Below are 16,966 nucleotides of genomic sequence, written 5' to 3' on the forward strand. Positions count from 1 at the left end.
TACATCTCCAGGTTCTCATCCTGTAACAGCGGGCCCCTTCCACCACAGGTTGTATCCAAGTACAGATATTTATTAAGCAGCCATTCAAGGAAGATGTCAGCTATAACCATTCACATACCTTCAGTGACTTTTAAAAATGAGAACTGAATTAGAAAAAAATACAGTACTGCCTAGTCTTTCACTGTAAAGTATGACATTGTAAAGTATGTTATTAGGGTAACAAACTAAAAAGAACATGCCCCAGTTACTGTGCAGTGGCATAACTGCAATGACAAAACATCAAAGCACTAACTCAATCCTAGCATTAGTGAATTTTTAATTCTCTCCTGCTTAGGATTGCCAAATGTCCTGGACCAGTTGCCACTGCCACAAATGCATCTGGTTCATCCAGTCAGGAAAGCTGGAATCCCTACAGTCCTGCTGCTCACTATCAGTTGTTCTGTAGCCTCAGTTACCAGCAAGTATGCTAGCTGGTCCCTCACACAAAAATGCACTCTTTCCCAGTGAACCCCACACAGCGATATATTTTACAGCAAACACACATCAAACTGTAGCATTAAAGAGCAATTTCATGGAGAAGGTTTACTTTGATATACATAGCACAATTTCTTCTGGGGGTTTTGTTTAAAAGCCCTTTTCTTTCTCTACCTCACTCCCTGCATGCTAGTTTGGTGCATAAGACGTGTATAAAGAAACATCTCACACACAAACAGTTCTGCTGTGCTGAAGGGAAAGAGGACACTCCAAAATGGCATATTTGTATCTTTCACACAATTGTGCTTTTTCATGTTTTGAGGTTATGTATTTTAATTAATATAATAAACTTACAAGGAGGTCTTTGCTTCCCCCTACCCTTCCTTCCGCTCCTTCGGGTTTTTTTCTTTTCTTTCCATTGCAGACCATATTCTTTTCTTCTTGCTTTTTCAATGCCTGGTTTCCTTTAGCCTGATTACTCCATTGCTCTCCTTTCCTCCATATTTTGTTCCTTCCCTCTGCTCAAAGCTCATATGGGCACTCAGATGTAGACAGTCATTGCATTCACTCACCCCCCACAGGTGCCCCCAATTGCTTAGCGTAACCCACTTAAACAGACTACCCAGTTCCTCTCTTTCCGGGCTTTATCAGACAAATTTACTCACTAAAAAGCATCCTCAGGTTCACTAGTCTCTTGCTAGCTCTTTCTGAGATTTTCTATTATATGTTACACTAATGACAGCTGCAACTTACAACAGAGTTCAAAGCTTCTACAAAAGAGCAAGGGGCCCCTAAAATACCATGCACATTTTTTAAAGAGTAAAATTTTCCATTTATCCACTGAACCCCTTGCTTTCCTGAAAAGTGGTGTTAAAGCAATGATTTCAGCCCTGCCTTAAATACAGTAAGAAGTAAACAGCTAAGTACTATACAAGAGACTGCTACTCTGACATTTTAGTGTTTTTCTGATAATTTCCAATATTGGTTTCAATGTATTTGAAGTGTGCAGGGATGGGTTATTTTACACTCCATGTGCTGTATTAAACTAAACTATTGTGTTTAGTTGTCTTTTTGGACCTTGGTTCTGGTGTATGCATACTTAGAGGCTGGGTTTTCCAAAGTTGTCACAAGGACCCTGATCCAGAAACATGTCAACAAATGCTCAACATTGAAGGTTGGATTTATTGTCATTTAGTTCAATGGGATTATTCACATACTTAAAATTAAGTGGTTGCATGGTCAGCACCCATGTTTATCAGACTGCATATAGTAGTATTGTGCCCTGCCCTATGCAATATTGGACTGATACATTTTTGCCAAGTCCTAACACTCAGTATTTCAGGCCCATCTTTGCATGTTCAAATACTATCAGTACATACAAATCTAAACTTTTGGGTACACTTAAGCTTTGTCATTAAAAATTTGTCATTAAAAATTGACAGTTTTATAGCCTGGAAAGGTAACCTGAAATTTTGCAAAAGGGGAAGTCATTTTCCTTTTTTGATCTGTTGTTTTTCTGACAAAGTTATCTCAACTTATTTATTTAGGGAGAGTGAGTCTCATAAATATCCTCAGTTTCTCCTCCTAGAAACATTAATTTACTTAATTTATCTTAAATTTGATTGCAGTGAGCACCCCTAATTAACCTGATTTTTTGCTGATAATCACTCACAATGGAATCAAATCAAAAATCCGGGGATGGATTGACCGGCACACAGAAAGAAGCTGCTCTCCGTGCATTAATTCAGCGCACAGGATATAGTTTGATCCAGGTAGGAACTTGTGGTCACATGCTTGAGTGCTACTTTTTGCATAGCATTTAATTTTAGCTTTAAGTAGTTTTATCAAGGGCTTTTGAGTGGCAAATATTTAACAAGGAAACTTTCCTTCTTTGTTGGTTCTCTTCCCTTCTATGTTAAGTATGTATGAAAGATGCTTAATTTCAATAAGTAGGACTGAATTCTTTCAATAAGTTTTGTTTAAACATCATAGCTAATTAGATAAGCCAACTAAAACCCCAGAGCTGGATATTCCTGAATATCACGGAAGTTTTCAATTGCAATTTGAACTTTCCGCTGCATTTTATCTTTGTAATATCCCAAAATAAACTCACTATCACCATATCCACACTTGGGGGAAAGGGGGGAGGACGGACGACTAAAATGGCATAGATGAGGAGATGTAGCTATACTGAACTAACCTCTATCCCATAGAAATTGAATTAGTTTTTCCATTGCTGTAGGAACACCACCTCCCAAAAGCAACAGTAGAGGTGGCAACAGAAGTATGCTTCCATCAACCTAGCTGCAGTTACACTATGGGTTAGGTCGTCATAGCTACAGCACTCGGAAGTGTAAATTTTTCACACCACGAGCCATGTTGCTTCCTGAACCTCACATGTCAATCAGAAGTCCTTTGTTCTTTAAAAAAGTCTTCAGAACTGGGTCTGAATTTGACATCCTAGAATCATTTTAAGTCTTTATAGGTTAAATATTTCATATATCTGAAATAGAAAAGAGATTATTTATCAGCCTTAATAATCAAGGTTTATTAAAAGTTCATTTGAGAAGATCTCAAAATGTGAGACATTTCTGTTTATTTTTACTAAATTTGTAGCAGACACAGGAGCCCTTCAAAAGTCAAACTATTCAGCTGAATTTTGGAATCTTGCCAAAACAAAAAGCCTCAACCTAGTTCATTTTAAAATGCAACGCTATGAAATATTCTGGTAAACATTAAAGGAACAGAATTGCAAATGGTAAGGAGAGTTTTTATGACGTTTACTCGGGCTCAGATCTTGTCAGTTGTTAGGAACAGAAGTATGGTTAACAACACAGTCATCCAAAAAAGCAGTTTTGGACTAAAAGGAACCTGGAACTACCATATCTAGAGGACAGGCAATTAAAATAAAATAAAAGTGTGTTTAGCATAGCATATAAAACTGTGTGCAGACACTAGGGCTACGTCTACACTGCAGGCTTCTTGCGTAAGAACGGTTTTATACAAGAGTTCTTGTGCAAAAGGTCTTCCACAAGAGTGCATCCACACTGCCATGTGCTTTTGTGCAAGAGCGTCCATGGCAGTGTGGACGCTATCTTGCGCGAGAAAGCTCTGAGGGTCATTTTAGCCATAGGGGTTTCTTGCACAGGAAAATCATGTTGCCTGTCTAAACTGCCTTCTTGTGGAAGAGCTCTTGCGCAAGAGAGCTTATTCCTCATGGGGAGAGGAATAACTCTCCTGGAACAAGCCCTTTTTCTGATGCTGTACTGTAAATGTACTTGCACAAGAACATGTGTGCAGTGTAGACACCCGGCAAGTTTTTGCGCAAGAATACCTGTTCTTGCGCAAAAATCATGCAGAGCAGACGTAGCCTAAAGGTAAGCAAACATTTGGGTTTGCTGCATTTTAACATTGTGTACAGTAGAGTAGATAACAAAGAAAGATAAAAATAACAAGCCTGCTGCATTCATATTTTGTTTTACATTCTTTATCCCAATATTCTTTTCTCCCTTCATCTCTGCTTTTTGATATTTGATTTTGCTTCATCTCTTCTTCCTTCCTTGCTTCCCAGGTTCCTTGTCCCTCCCTGCCTTTTTCAGAGTTCATCCTATTTCCTCTTTCATCCCATTCCTTTCCTCACATTCTCTGAGATTTCATGTCAAACTCATCACCACAGTACACAAGTATCTGTACTCTTAGCTTATCCCTTATTCCACCCTCACTCTTCCTAAGGCCCACACACTCAACTGCAAAAACAGGAGGGGACTTAAGAAAACAGGTCTTTCTCCTTCCACCTAATCTTTAGAGAGCCAAGAGTTGGGTTGGAGTACTGTCTCCTTCTTTCAATCTGTGTCTATACTACAAGCCTCTTCAGCAAGAGGAAATGCAAATGGAGCACTCATTTGCATATGTCATGCTCTCATTTGCATTTCCTCTTCGGATCCTTTTTGCCCAAGAGGCTTTTGCACAAAAATGAACTATGTAGACAGCGCTTTTTTGTGCATAAGCCCCCTTTTGCACAAGAGCCGTTTTTCCTCAAAAAGTAAGGAAGAACAGCTCTTGCACAAAAGGGGGTTTTTGCACAAAAAGGAGCCATCTACACAGTTCTTTTTTGCACAAAAGCCTCTTGCGCAAAAGGGATCCAAAGAGGAAATGCAAATGAGAGCATGACAAATACAAATGAGCGCTCCATTTGCATTGCCTCTTGCGGAAGAGGCTTATAGTATAGACGCAGCCCATGAGATGAAGACTTTGCTGGCTGAAGTAGTTTTTTCTGATGAGTCATCCCATTTACTTACAAATACATTAACTCATTGAACTAGTTAAAATAAAAGATTTTATTTTTCCAGTACTTTGTTTTGCACTGGCATGGTAAATCTTCTCAAGCCTCTCTCACCTAAATCTACTTTGCATCAGGTTTGTTTGTTTGATTCAAATTCCTTTTACTTAGCTATATGAAGGTACTACATACTAATCACAGCGAAGAATGACAATATTGAACAGATTTATCACACAGTGGCTATACAAAATGTATCAATAGATGTTCATACAACTCGTGTCAGAGAGTGTAACCTTTCCTGCAAGTGTAACTGCCACCAGACAAATCTGAACCTGGGACCTCTGGAGCATAGTATAGGAGTCTCTACCCTTTGAGCTAAAAACCAGGCTGCTCTCAGCCCATGCAGTAGAGGTCTCTTGTTCTTATCTGTTACTGTGGTCTAGGGGCCACTACATGGGATGGTGAACCACACTAGGGCTACATCTACACTGCAGAGTTTTTGCACAAAACTCGGAGTCACCACAGTACAAGAGATCTTGTGCAAAAAGGCATGTGTGTGCCTATTGGTAAAAGCACAGGTGCTCTGATGGTAAAAGCACAGGTGCTCTGATGGCCATTCTGTAAATGCCAATCAGAGTTTTCTTGCACGAGAGCATCCAAGGCAGTGTGGACGCTTTTGCACAAAAGCACATGGCAGGCTGAACGCTCTCTTGCTCAAGAATTTTTTGCAAAAGGTCTCTTCCGCAAAAAATTATTGTGCAAGAAGCCTGCAGTGTAGACGTAGCCCCCATGAGTGGGTTACACGGGCATCACTCAGCTGAATTATACCTTCAGGGACAGAGAAGTGGCATTTAATGTTGCCAGCTTCAATGTTTTCAAGTTTTGATTCTACAGGAATTCACTCCTGCATGAAGTATTGCTATGTTTCTCCCATTATGATGAAAATGTTTATGATATGAGTAATATTGGATAACTTACTACTACATCTGTCAAAATGATAATTCATAGACAGTAGGCTGGAAGAGACTTCTTGATCCATCTTCGCTTATATACCTAATGAGTTTTCCCCACTATATGCTATTCAATTTCATGTTGTTGGATTTCCTTCCTATGAAAGGAGCTTGCAATGGTTTTCTCTTTAGGGTTGAAATGACTTCAGGGAACATGACTATAGAATTTGGGCTTATCTACGCAGCTAATTATGGTATAAATATACAGTACACTGGCTTGTCATGCAGGAACTCATTGTGTTGACAGTGCTGTAGTCAAGTGAAAGTCCCATCCTCTCCTCTTCCAAATACCTCCTGAAAACCTAATTCTTCCAGGAACACATGTGTAAGCTCATCTCTGCTTTATTCTGTACAGTAAGGAGTTCACAATTAACTTCCAAAATCCAGTACAAATGTAATCATTAATAAATGTTTGCGCTGTAGGCAGATTGTGAAAATTTGTACTTTTGATGAAAGCACAACTAGGTTAGAACCAAAACTAACATATTATTTGCTGTGTGCACCTTACATGTCAGGTTTAGAAAAGCTGCTTGATGTTGACTTTAAGACAACTCAAACATTTGAAAAAGTGTTGCCTGAAATAACTGAGGTCAAGACACTCATCTCTCCAATACTCTACTATATGTTGCTTGTGACTTTCAGAGAAATTGTCTACAGTAGAAACTGGTCCTCACTCCAGCACATCAGGAAACTGCCATTAGACGCGGCAGAAGGAATACGATGGCCTTGATTGCACTAATCAGTGCCATCGATCTATTTCAGCTATACAAATAGCATAGCCTAAATCGACATACTCACCTCAGCATCTTGCCCGCAGTAAGGTTAGCAGAGGCTACTCTCTCGTTGATGCCAGCCATTCTTCTCATCTTGGTGGAGTGCCAGCATTGACAGGAGTGTGCTCGGAGATCAATTTATCACATCTAAGCACACAATAAATCAGCAGATGGTTAATGATCGCTGCAGCGGCACTCCACCATGTACTCTAGATAAGGCATTAGGAGCTGATCATGTTCTTTTTTAAATCAGTGGGAGATTTTTTTTTATTGACTGCAATGGAGCTGGATTAGGACACATGGTTGCTTTCTGAAGCTCATAAAGTGGTGTTTCTTGAACTTTTTAAGACCGAGGAACATCAAACAATTTTTTTATGAGGAACACCAAGGATATTTTGTTGAGCAAAAAGGATTTTTTGTTGTTTTAGACTATGGCAGACTGGCATTCTTGTCCAATACATTGTTATAGTAAACACTACCATAGCAGAAAGCTAGTATTTGACTAGGGCCTATCCACATAGTTTAAAACTTTAACTAAAGCAAGGTAGGTAATATAGCAAATATTGAGTGACTTCATAGGACACTGAATTAGGTCTCAATGGGGGAGAGCTTCACAGAGACATGGTTTCAGATGGAAAGAGCTGAAAAGGATATTACTGAATCAGGATATTATGAAAGGACAGAGAGGACACTAGTGTGAGTAGAGCAGTCAAGCTGGGAAAGGATAGGAAAGAAAGGCCCAGTTATAGAGATAAGTCTATACAAAAGTTAGAGCAACTAGCAAGTCAATTTTGAGAGATGTCTGTCCATTTATTTGAAAATACATGGTTTTTTTCTTTGCTACAGGAAAATGGACAAAGAAAGTATGGAGGTCCACCACCCGGTTGGGACGCCCCACCACCAGAGAGGGGTTGTGAGATTTTCATTGGGAAATTACCCCGAGACCTTTTTGAAGATGAACTTATCCCATTATGTGAAAAAGTAATGTTTTATATTGAAGAGATTTCCCTCCTCGTGCGCCATACGACATGTTCCTCCTAAAACGAAAAAAAACTGCCTTTCCAATGGCCTCATACATGACCTAACAAATAGAAAATTGAAATGCATATAAAACTCTAATACTAACTTTAGCAACTATTCTTTTGTGTGGGGACATTCTTAGATGTATAGCCCATAGTACTTCTGTGATGAATGAGGCTACTGTATCATTTGCTCCGGTTACCTAAACGTGTTCCAAGTTCTACTTTCTGTTGCAAGGCTCAGCTATTCTGAGTCTCACTTTCTGTTACAGGGCTCAGCTGTATGCCTATACTGGTCTGGAACTCTGAGAATGTGAGGGTATAATGCAGAAATACTGAGCAGAGGTGCTCTGAGGCTTGCTGCATGCACACTGTGCCAATACAAGCAAAATGCATCCAGGAGCATTGGGCAGAGAAAGCATGTAATCATAGAATCAAAGAACTGGAAGGTACCTCAAAAGGTCATTAAGTCCAGTCCCCTGCCCCCATGGCAGGACTAAGCACTGTCTAGGTCATACCTGACTGGTGTCTGTCTAACCTGCTCTTAAATATCTTCAGCGATAGAGATTCCACAATCCCCCTAGGCAATTTATTCCAGAGTTTAACCACCCTGACAGTTAGGGTTGCCAGATGGTCTCCCAAAAAAATACTGGACACACGGGCTAAAAATTTGTTGAGCAAAAACAACCAAAAAACACTGCCACGACCACACATGCTATGTTTAATACTCAACTTTATAATAAAAAGTCTTCATCCTGCACCATCTCTATGTAAAGAGGCTCAGCATGCACATTTGCACAATTACTTCTATTTTTATTGTTTTCTATTCCTCTAAAGCTAAGGCTATAGAAGAATTTAGAAGAACTCGTTTTTATCCTGCAGCTGAAATGATTGTAGAGAACTCCCAGCGTCGATCGTGTCCCGCCTCCCAGCCACTTCCCTGCCCCCGGTAGGCTTCTGATGTGCCCTGAATGGCGATCATGGCCCTGCGTACCAGCTGGGACTCCCAGGCTGGGAGGCGGGGCCATGATCAGCACTGGGATCCTGTGATTTCGCAGAACCTGGCGGGGGCGGGGGAAGTGGTTGGGACTCCCAGCCACACCCCCCACCCATGCAAGGCTTCTGGGCAAATCACAGGCTCCCAGCACCGGTCGTGGCCCAGCCTTCCAGCCGCTCCCCCCGCCCACGCCAGGCTTCCATCCGGTGCGCAGCTGGAAAAATCAGAAAATACCGGACATTGCACGTGTCCAGTATTTTCTGTTGTTTTTTTTTACTGGACAGAGCTAGACTACTGGACACCTGGCAGCCCTACTGACGGTTAGGAAATTTTTCCTGATGTCCAACCTAAACCTCCCTTGCTTCAATTTAAGCCCAGTGCTTCTTGTCCTGTCCTCAGAGGTGAAGGGGAACAACCTTTCTCCCTCCTCCTTGTGACACTCTTTTAGATAGTTGAAAATTGCTTTCAGGTCCCCTCTCAGTCTTCTCTTTTCTAAACTAAACAAACCCAATTCTTTCTGTCTTCCCTATAGGTTGCATTTTCTAGACTTTTAATAATTTCTGTTGCTCTTATCTGGACCTTTTCCAATTTCTCCACATCTTTCTTCAAATGTGGTGGCCAGAACTGGACATAATACTCCAACTGAGGCCTAATCAGCGCAGAATAGAGTAGAAGAATGACTTTTTGTGTCTTGCTCACAACACTACTGTTAACGCATCACGGAATCATGTTCACTTTTTTTGCAGCAGCATCACACCGTTGATTCATATTTAACTTGTGGTCTACTATGATCCCTAAATCCCTTTTTCCAGTACACCTTCCTAGACAATCACTTCCCATTCCGTAGGAAGGAACAATCAGTTTCACACCTAAGTGGAATACTTTGTATTTGTCCTTATCAAAATTCATTCTGTTTACCTCTGACCATTTCTTTGGTTTGTCTAGATCATTTTGATACTATCTTCCAAAGCACTTGCAACCCCCCCGAGTTTGGTATCATCTGCAAACTTAATAATCACACTCTCTATGCCAATATCTAAATCATTGATGAAGATATTGAACAGAACTGGTCCCAAAAAGAACCCTGCAGAACTCCACTTGTGATGCCCGTCCAGCATGACTGTGAACTGTTAATAACTACTCAAGGTGGTTATCCAGACAGTTATGCACCCACCCGATTATGGGAATAGCATTCCTCCCATAATCAGGTGGAAGGAGCAGCATGATCCTTTAGTGACTCCTTCCAGATCCTAGCAGGTGGTGTGTAGAGTCCTTAACGTGTCCTATTCTGTCTGATGGCCCCCCTACTGTATCATGAAACACCAGAGTTTATACCCAGCCTTTGCTGCTATGCTTATGCAGCCTCAGTAACTGAGCATGAATTGGCAGGCAGGCACTCGCATTTTTTGCACACACAAGCAGGCTGTAGTTTAAAAGTAGTGCCAGCAACACAATCATATAATTAACCTAAGTCACCACATAAATATATTACTGTAATTCTTCTGCTTCCTGCCTCTTCATTTTTTTATCCCTACTCTTTGCTGCATGAGCTCCAAAATGAGATTATATGCTCCCTGAATCAGGGACAACATAAGTGAACTCCTGGCTTCACTGAAATCAATGATAAAACTTCCATTGACTTCGGGTGGGGGCAGGATTTCACGTTGGCTACGTCTACACTAGCCCCTCTTCCGGAAGGGGCATGTAAATTTCACGAGTCGTCGTAGGGAAATCCGCGGGGGATTTAAATATCCCCCGCGGCATTTAAATAAAAATGTCCGCCGCTTTTTTCCGGCTTTTAAAAAAGCCGGAAAAGAGCGTCTAGACTGCCTCGATCCTCCGGAAAAAGTGCCCTTTTCCGGAGGGTCTTATTCCTACTTCAAAGGCACTTTTTCCGGAGGATCGGGGCCAGTCTAGACGCTCTTTTCCGGCTTTTTTAAAAGCTGGAAAAAAGCGGCGGACATTTTTATTTAAATGCCGCGGGGGATATTTAAATCCCCCGCGGATTTCCCTACGACGACTCGTGAAATTTACATGCCCCTTCCGGAAGAGGGGCCAGTGTAGACGTAGCCGTTGTGTCTTATTTTTTGTAAAGTGCTTAGCACGTGAGGTACTGGATAATAATAGTCGTATGAGGGCAGGTGTGCACGTACCATGCCCTCCCTTTCTCATGTATGAAAACTTTCCCATAGTTTCTCTTGAGCCTTCTGCAGCACTCCTATCTTCTCAGTAGTCTTCTCTGCCCGCCTTTATTCCATATGGAAAAAGAAAACTCCCACCAAAGTGGCACAGAAGAGTTTGGTCAAGTGGGTTGCACCCTTGGACTCAGTGTCTTGTTCTTTTACTTTGAGAACAGGCTGATTCTGTGTGACTTTGGAGTTTCCAGTCCCTTTCTTTTAGAACACAAAATTAAATATTTAAAAACAAAGGGCAATCCATGCAACAGTCATTACTGTGACAACTGCCTATTAAAGTTCTGGAAGCACGTATTGGCACTCTGGTACTGTGTTGCCAGCTGGTGTGAATAGCAGTCAGTTACCTTGCTAAAGAGAGGGCTGCCTTGCTAAGTCAGCCCTATCTGTCACTTAACATATGTTGCCTTTATTTATTCTGACTTCATTCCTGGGTCAGAAAACTGTTATCAAGTAAAATAGATTCTGGCTGATAATCACATTGATGGAGATGTTCAAACAACTCTGAAGTGGCACGCACATGAGAGAGAGGGAAATGACTAGCTTGGTGTAAATAGCTTGTGCTGTTGGGGAAAAGTTTCCTTGGCTTATTGATTTTTCTTGTCATTTATAGATTGGTAAAATCTATGAAATGAGAATGATGATGGACTTCAATGGAAACAATAGGGGATATGCCTTTGTAACATTCGCTAATAAACAGGAGGCTAGGAATGCAATCAAGCAACTGAATAATTATGAAATCAGGTAAGCATGACTGGTATGTCTGTATACATTTGCAATAAAAAAATTATTACTGTTTTATTATACGCTGAAGTTTTCCTATGGCCTGCAAAATGTCTGTATAGTTATTTAAACCTTAAAAATGACACCATCCACACTACAATCAGTCACTTTTCCTATTGACAAAAAGACACTTATAATTAGTTAGTTGGAAATTTCTCGATGAATCATTTAAAAAACAGATAGATCTATAGAAATGTTCTTTTGGTAATTTCATAACTTTTTATTTTGACTCTTTCCTTTAGTTGAGATTAGCTTACATTTCAAAATAAAAAGTAATTTCAAATTTTCTGGTTTGAACTTTCAATTAATAAAGGGTGAAAATGAAATATTTTAAGAATGTGAACAAATTTAACAGTTTTTACTTGAAAATCTCTCAAACCATCTCTCTCCTGTAAGTTTTCATTTTGACAAATCTGCATTTTCTAATAAAAATTTATATTGATGAAGAATTCCAGATCAGCTCTACTGATAATCCTATTTTAGCTCCTGGGGAGCAGGAAGAGCTGTTGACGAGCCCCTCCTGTGCTTTGTGGGGAATTGTGGAGTGGGCAGGGGGTGCTTCTTAGGTTCACCTAAGAACAGCCATACTGGGTCAGACCAAAGATCTATCTAGCCTAGTATCCTGTCTGCTGACAGTGGCTAATACCAGATGCCACAGAGGGAAGGATCACAACATGTAATTCTCATATGATTCCTCCTCTCACTGTCACCCGCTTCCAGAGAAACAGATGCTAAGGGATACCATTCCTACCCATCCTGACTAATTGCCTTTGATGGATGTAATCTCCAGGAATCGATCTAGCTCTTTTTTGAACCATGTTAAAATCCTAGCCTTCACCGCATCCTCTGGCAAGGAGCTCCACAGGTTGATTATGTGCTGAGTGAAAAAAAACATCCTTTTGTTTGTTTTAAACCTGCCGCCTATTAATTTCATTTGGTCACCCCTAGTTCTTTTATTGTGGGAATTAGTAAATGACTTTTCCTTATTCACTTTCCATACCAGTCATGATTTTATAGACCTCTATCATATCCCCCCTCTTTACCAAGCTGAAAAGTCCAAGTCTTTTTAATCTCTCTTCATATGCGATCTGTTCCAAATCCCTAATCATTTTTGTTGCCCTTTTCTGAACCTTTGCCAATGCCAATATAGCTTTTTTGAGGTGAGGCGACCTCATCTGTACGCAGTATTCATGATGTGGGTGTACCATGGTTTTATATAACGGCAATAAGATATTTTCCATCTTATTCTCTATCCCTTTTTTAATGTCTCCTAACATTCTATTTGCTTTTTTGACTGCCGCTGCACACTGAGTGGATGTTTTCAGAGAACTATCCACAATGGCTCCAAAATCTCTCTTGAGTACAGTAGTTGTAACCAAATTAGTCCCCATTATGTTGTGTATATATAGTTGGGATTATTTTTTCCAATGTGCATTACTTTACATTTATCAGCATTACATTTCACTTGCCAATTTGTTGCCCAATCACTTAGTTTGGTGAGATCTTTTTGAAGCGCAACACAGTCTGCTTTGGTCTTAACTATCTTGAGCAGTTTGGTATCATCACAGAGTATGAGTAGATCAACATCCTAAGGGGTTGGACTTTCTGATGTATTATATAAGACTGAGTGGTAATTGAATTTGGAGGCTGTCCAAGAAATGAAGAGTCTTTTAAAGGCTTGGAGAGAAGGAATCCTCAAAAGTCCTCCAGAGGGGCTGGGTAACAATAGATGGTGAAATGGGAATGAATGAAGAAGTCTTCATGCCCTTGGACTCTGTGTGGAGCACAGAGAAAAGCAGGAAGCACTCAGAGAGAATAAGGACCAGCACTCCCTATCGCCTTAATCTTGCATACTGGAGCAAGTGAGGGAGAAAAAGGTTGTTCCACAAATTCCAATTGTGCTGACTCACAGGCTAACTGTGATTTCCCTTAGCTAACACAATGGTGAACATGATTGTAAGTCACAGTCTGCATCATATTAGCGAAACACAGTTCTTCACCATGTGTTCATTAATGATACACTTGTGGGATAAAGACGTAGGAAGTGAAAGTAACAATGGAAATGTATTTCTTCCGAAGTCTCAAATTGCTTCTGAGCAATAGATTGTCAAAACAGATGCCTACCCGCAGCTCCAATTTCACCTTCAAGTTTGTGGGTGTGTGAACATTCACAATTCTGATTATAGTTCTTTCTGTCTGGAAAGATTGCTGACTGCATCCTGCATGGAGTACACCACTTACATGGAGGGACCTGATTGATATATTTTAAACAGTGGGGTATTTGGGGGGAAGATGCAACCTATGATTTCTGAAAGAACTGAGCCTGATTCATTACAAACTGGAACTGTTGTTTGTATGCAGGAATGGACGACTCCTAGGAGTTTGTGCCAGTGTAGACAACTGCCGTTTGTTTGTAGGAGGAATCCCTAAAAACAAGAAGAGAGAAGAAATTTTAGCAGAGATGAAGAAGGTCACTGACGGAGTCATTGATGTCATTGTATATCCCAGTGCAGCAGACAAAACAAAAAACCGTGGCTTTGCTTTTGTGGAGTATGAAAGTCATCGAGCAGCAGCAATGGCAAGAAGAAAACTGCTACCAGGTTTGTCTGCAGTGTTGTTTGTGCCGTTTCCTTCACTATGGAGTTTTGCAAGGTCATTTAGCACTAAAGAAACCAACAGTAAATAATGTAATTTTCAACTTTCCTACTTCCTGCTGCCCGCCTGCTGGAGAGGCAGAAAGCCCAGCCACTGATGTTCGTCACTTCTCCCCAGGTCTGGGGCCAGCCAGGCAGAGAGAGATGCTTAGCCTCTCCAGCCCTAGAGGGGGCCAAGGAGGGAAGGCTGAGTCCCTAGCTGGCTGACTGGTCCCAGAACTTGCACAAACACGGTGAGAGCAAAGTCAGGGAGCTCAGCCTTGGTAGCCCCCCTAGAAAGTTGTATCAACTGGAGAGCTATTGTTTAGATTTTCCCAATGGAAAAAAATTGAGATTTGGGGGCAAACTGAAAGTTTTGATTTTGGAAGGGCATTTTCACTCAGAAAAATCATAATTAAAAATAACCTAGCCTGTTCTACTCTAATTCAAAGCCTGATATGATGTTTGCCACCATCACATGGTTAACACTGCTTCTGTGTTACACACTTTTCTTCTTCCTGTGCATAGCCTATCTATATATATTTGAAAATTCTTAGAAGAATAGACTGTCTACTACTTTGTTTGCACATTCTTGGTTGGTCCTTAGGCACAACCATAACAAACATGATACATAATCATCATCATTGCAGCTGGCATTTACACAGCACTTCAGGAGTTACACTGATGTTAGCTGACCGTCCCCCAGCAATTGACCCCCCCTCTCTTGGGCAGTGCTAGCAGGTTGCAGGCCCCCTGAAAGAAGGAAAGGCATGTTTGCTGAACTTACAACTCCTAAGGCCCCAACTCAGGTTCTATGCTATCTATTTGCAGAGTCTCCTGGACTGAATTTGGACCTGTGCATTATTTTTACGCCACATGAGTACTGCTACTTTCCACTAGTAGAGTCCCTTGTATTTGTTTATTTCATAATGAATTAAGTGACTGGCCTGAGAACAGATCAATTATTTACTGAGTCAGGAATTTAATCTCGTATTCCTGATTTGATTTCTGTCTAATTACAGATACATTCATTTTATGAAATTACCTTTATATAAAACACACACACCCAATGCATACATATATCAGAATCGAAAGGAAAAGACAATACTTTTACAGTTCATACAGGTCAAATTAACCTCCATAATACAGTAGATTGTGTAGTGGAATTAGCCCTGCTAAGCCATTTTCTTAGTTCGAAGAGGTGTGCTAGGCTCCCTTCAGGAAAAAAGTACAAATTGGTCAATCTCTACTGAAATTCATCTCTGATAAACTCCATTTATCATTATTTGTACTGGTGACATCTATTTTACAAGGATTTTATGTTGCATTAAAGAACATATTTTCCTCCCAGGATGGTGGGGGAGATTGCTGAATGTGGAAATATTTATGGGCCCTAATCCAGAAGTTTGGGGACTGCCATTAATTACATAAGGAATCAATGGTACTCTGGACCTTGCAGAATTTGGAGTATATGATCCTCGGCCCTTATTCAGTAAAGTAGTTATGAACACAGGTAGCTTTAGGAATGTGCTTAAGCATTTTCCCAAAGAGGGATGCTTTTGTAACTGAAGCCTAAGGAAGAGATCTCTACTAAGGAATTGCATTTATGCCTAGACTTACATTAAGCAAGGAATATCTGTAAATAAGAATTTACTACATGCTACATTTGAAGATAGGAGCATAGTTTACTACATAGTATTTAGCCATGAGATGTGATTAAATTTAAGTGGGCTTGTATAGGTATTACTAAGGGACTAATATGAAAGCAGTAGAGTTATGTAGGTAGCTTATTATTGGCCTATGGAATCTCTATTACTTGTGAAAATGATTGAAGTGAAAAGAAACAACTCAATTATCAGTCCTCAAGATAAATTTACAGAACTGGCCTGTAGGAGTACAGCTAGTGTATGACACATCATGTGGCAGTCATCATGCATTATTAATAATCAACATTGGATCTTCAAGTTGTGTGCACTCCAAGTCAGAAAAGAGAACTAGATCTTGGTACTATCACTACTACAACATATTTAGTGTTACATGTTTATATTGAATTTGAGATACTGGGCAGAATTGTGGAATAGTGACAACAGCACGGAGATAGGGGTTAAGAGTTCAAGATACTCTAAGTAGCTCTGCCACTCACTGTGTGACCTTGTCTAAATCTTACTCTAAGTTTTCCCGATTACCAAATTGGAATAATACTTCAGAGGTGATGTGAGAGTCAAATGGAGTTTGTAAAGTGCTCCTAGATCTTCCTATGATGTAAAGTACTAGACAGTCATTTTTTATTACTCTGTATTCACTTTATCATGTAAACATAATTTAAGTTCATATGCAGCTGGTTAAAGAGGGAGAACCCCTTAAATTTGTTTCCATTTTGTCAAACAAAAAAATATTCTAGAAAGACAAAACTGCAGTGATAACTTCCACTGTTATCTGGAGAAAGTTTGTGTGCTGAACTCATTACAATTGCCAGTGAAAAAACATTGACTTTCACAAGATCTATGATATTACTGGATGAATCCAAGACAAGACTGTGCAGAAAATAAGGTCCTTCTATGGCCATGAGATTCATGATGCTGCCATTGCACTGATTTTTAGCCTTAATACATACACACACACACACACACACACACACACACACACTCTCCCCTCTCCCCAAATAAGCTACAATTTTTCCTTGAGGGACTCATCCAATGCACTGTGAAGTCAGTAAGATTTCTTTCCCTCACATAAGGCCCTCCTTATAACCATTTATTACTTCTCATTCCCTTATTTTTGGCTATTCCTATCCTACGGGGGGGAG

General features: G+C 40.3%; 1 protein-coding gene across 7 annotated transcripts in view; it reads left to right on the top strand.

Annotated features, from left to right (window-relative positions):
- The window catches only part of A1CF (APOBEC1 complementation factor), a 61,465-nt gene that overhangs the window by 11,799 nt on the left and 32,700 nt on the right, over positions 1 to 16,966 (top strand). For 4 of the 7 annotated variants that reach the window (XM_006121474.5, XM_006121476.5, XM_006121477.5 and 1 more), the window contains exons 2-5: positions 2,103 to 2,246; positions 7,383 to 7,517; positions 11,358 to 11,488; positions 13,889 to 14,127. In XM_006121474.5, the coding sequence (XP_006121536.2) occupies positions 2,148 to 2,246; positions 7,383 to 7,517; positions 11,358 to 11,488; positions 13,889 to 14,127 (604 nt within the window). In that variant the 5' untranslated portion in view covers positions 2,103 to 2,147. Of the gene's footprint in view, positions 1 to 2,102; positions 2,247 to 7,382; positions 7,518 to 7,823; positions 8,005 to 11,357; positions 11,489 to 13,888; positions 14,128 to 16,966 lie in introns of those variants that run through there. The other 3 variants (XM_014572724.4, XM_075935054.2, XM_075935055.2) reach the window with 3 other exon arrangements.

The sequence above is a fragment of the Pelodiscus sinensis genome, chromosome 8, assembly GCF_052426305.1.
Source record: "Pelodiscus sinensis isolate ZL-2025 chromosome 8, ASM5242630v1, whole genome shotgun sequence".
NCBI classification, from domain to species: domain Eukaryota; kingdom Metazoa; phylum Chordata; order Testudines; family Trionychidae; genus Pelodiscus; species Pelodiscus sinensis.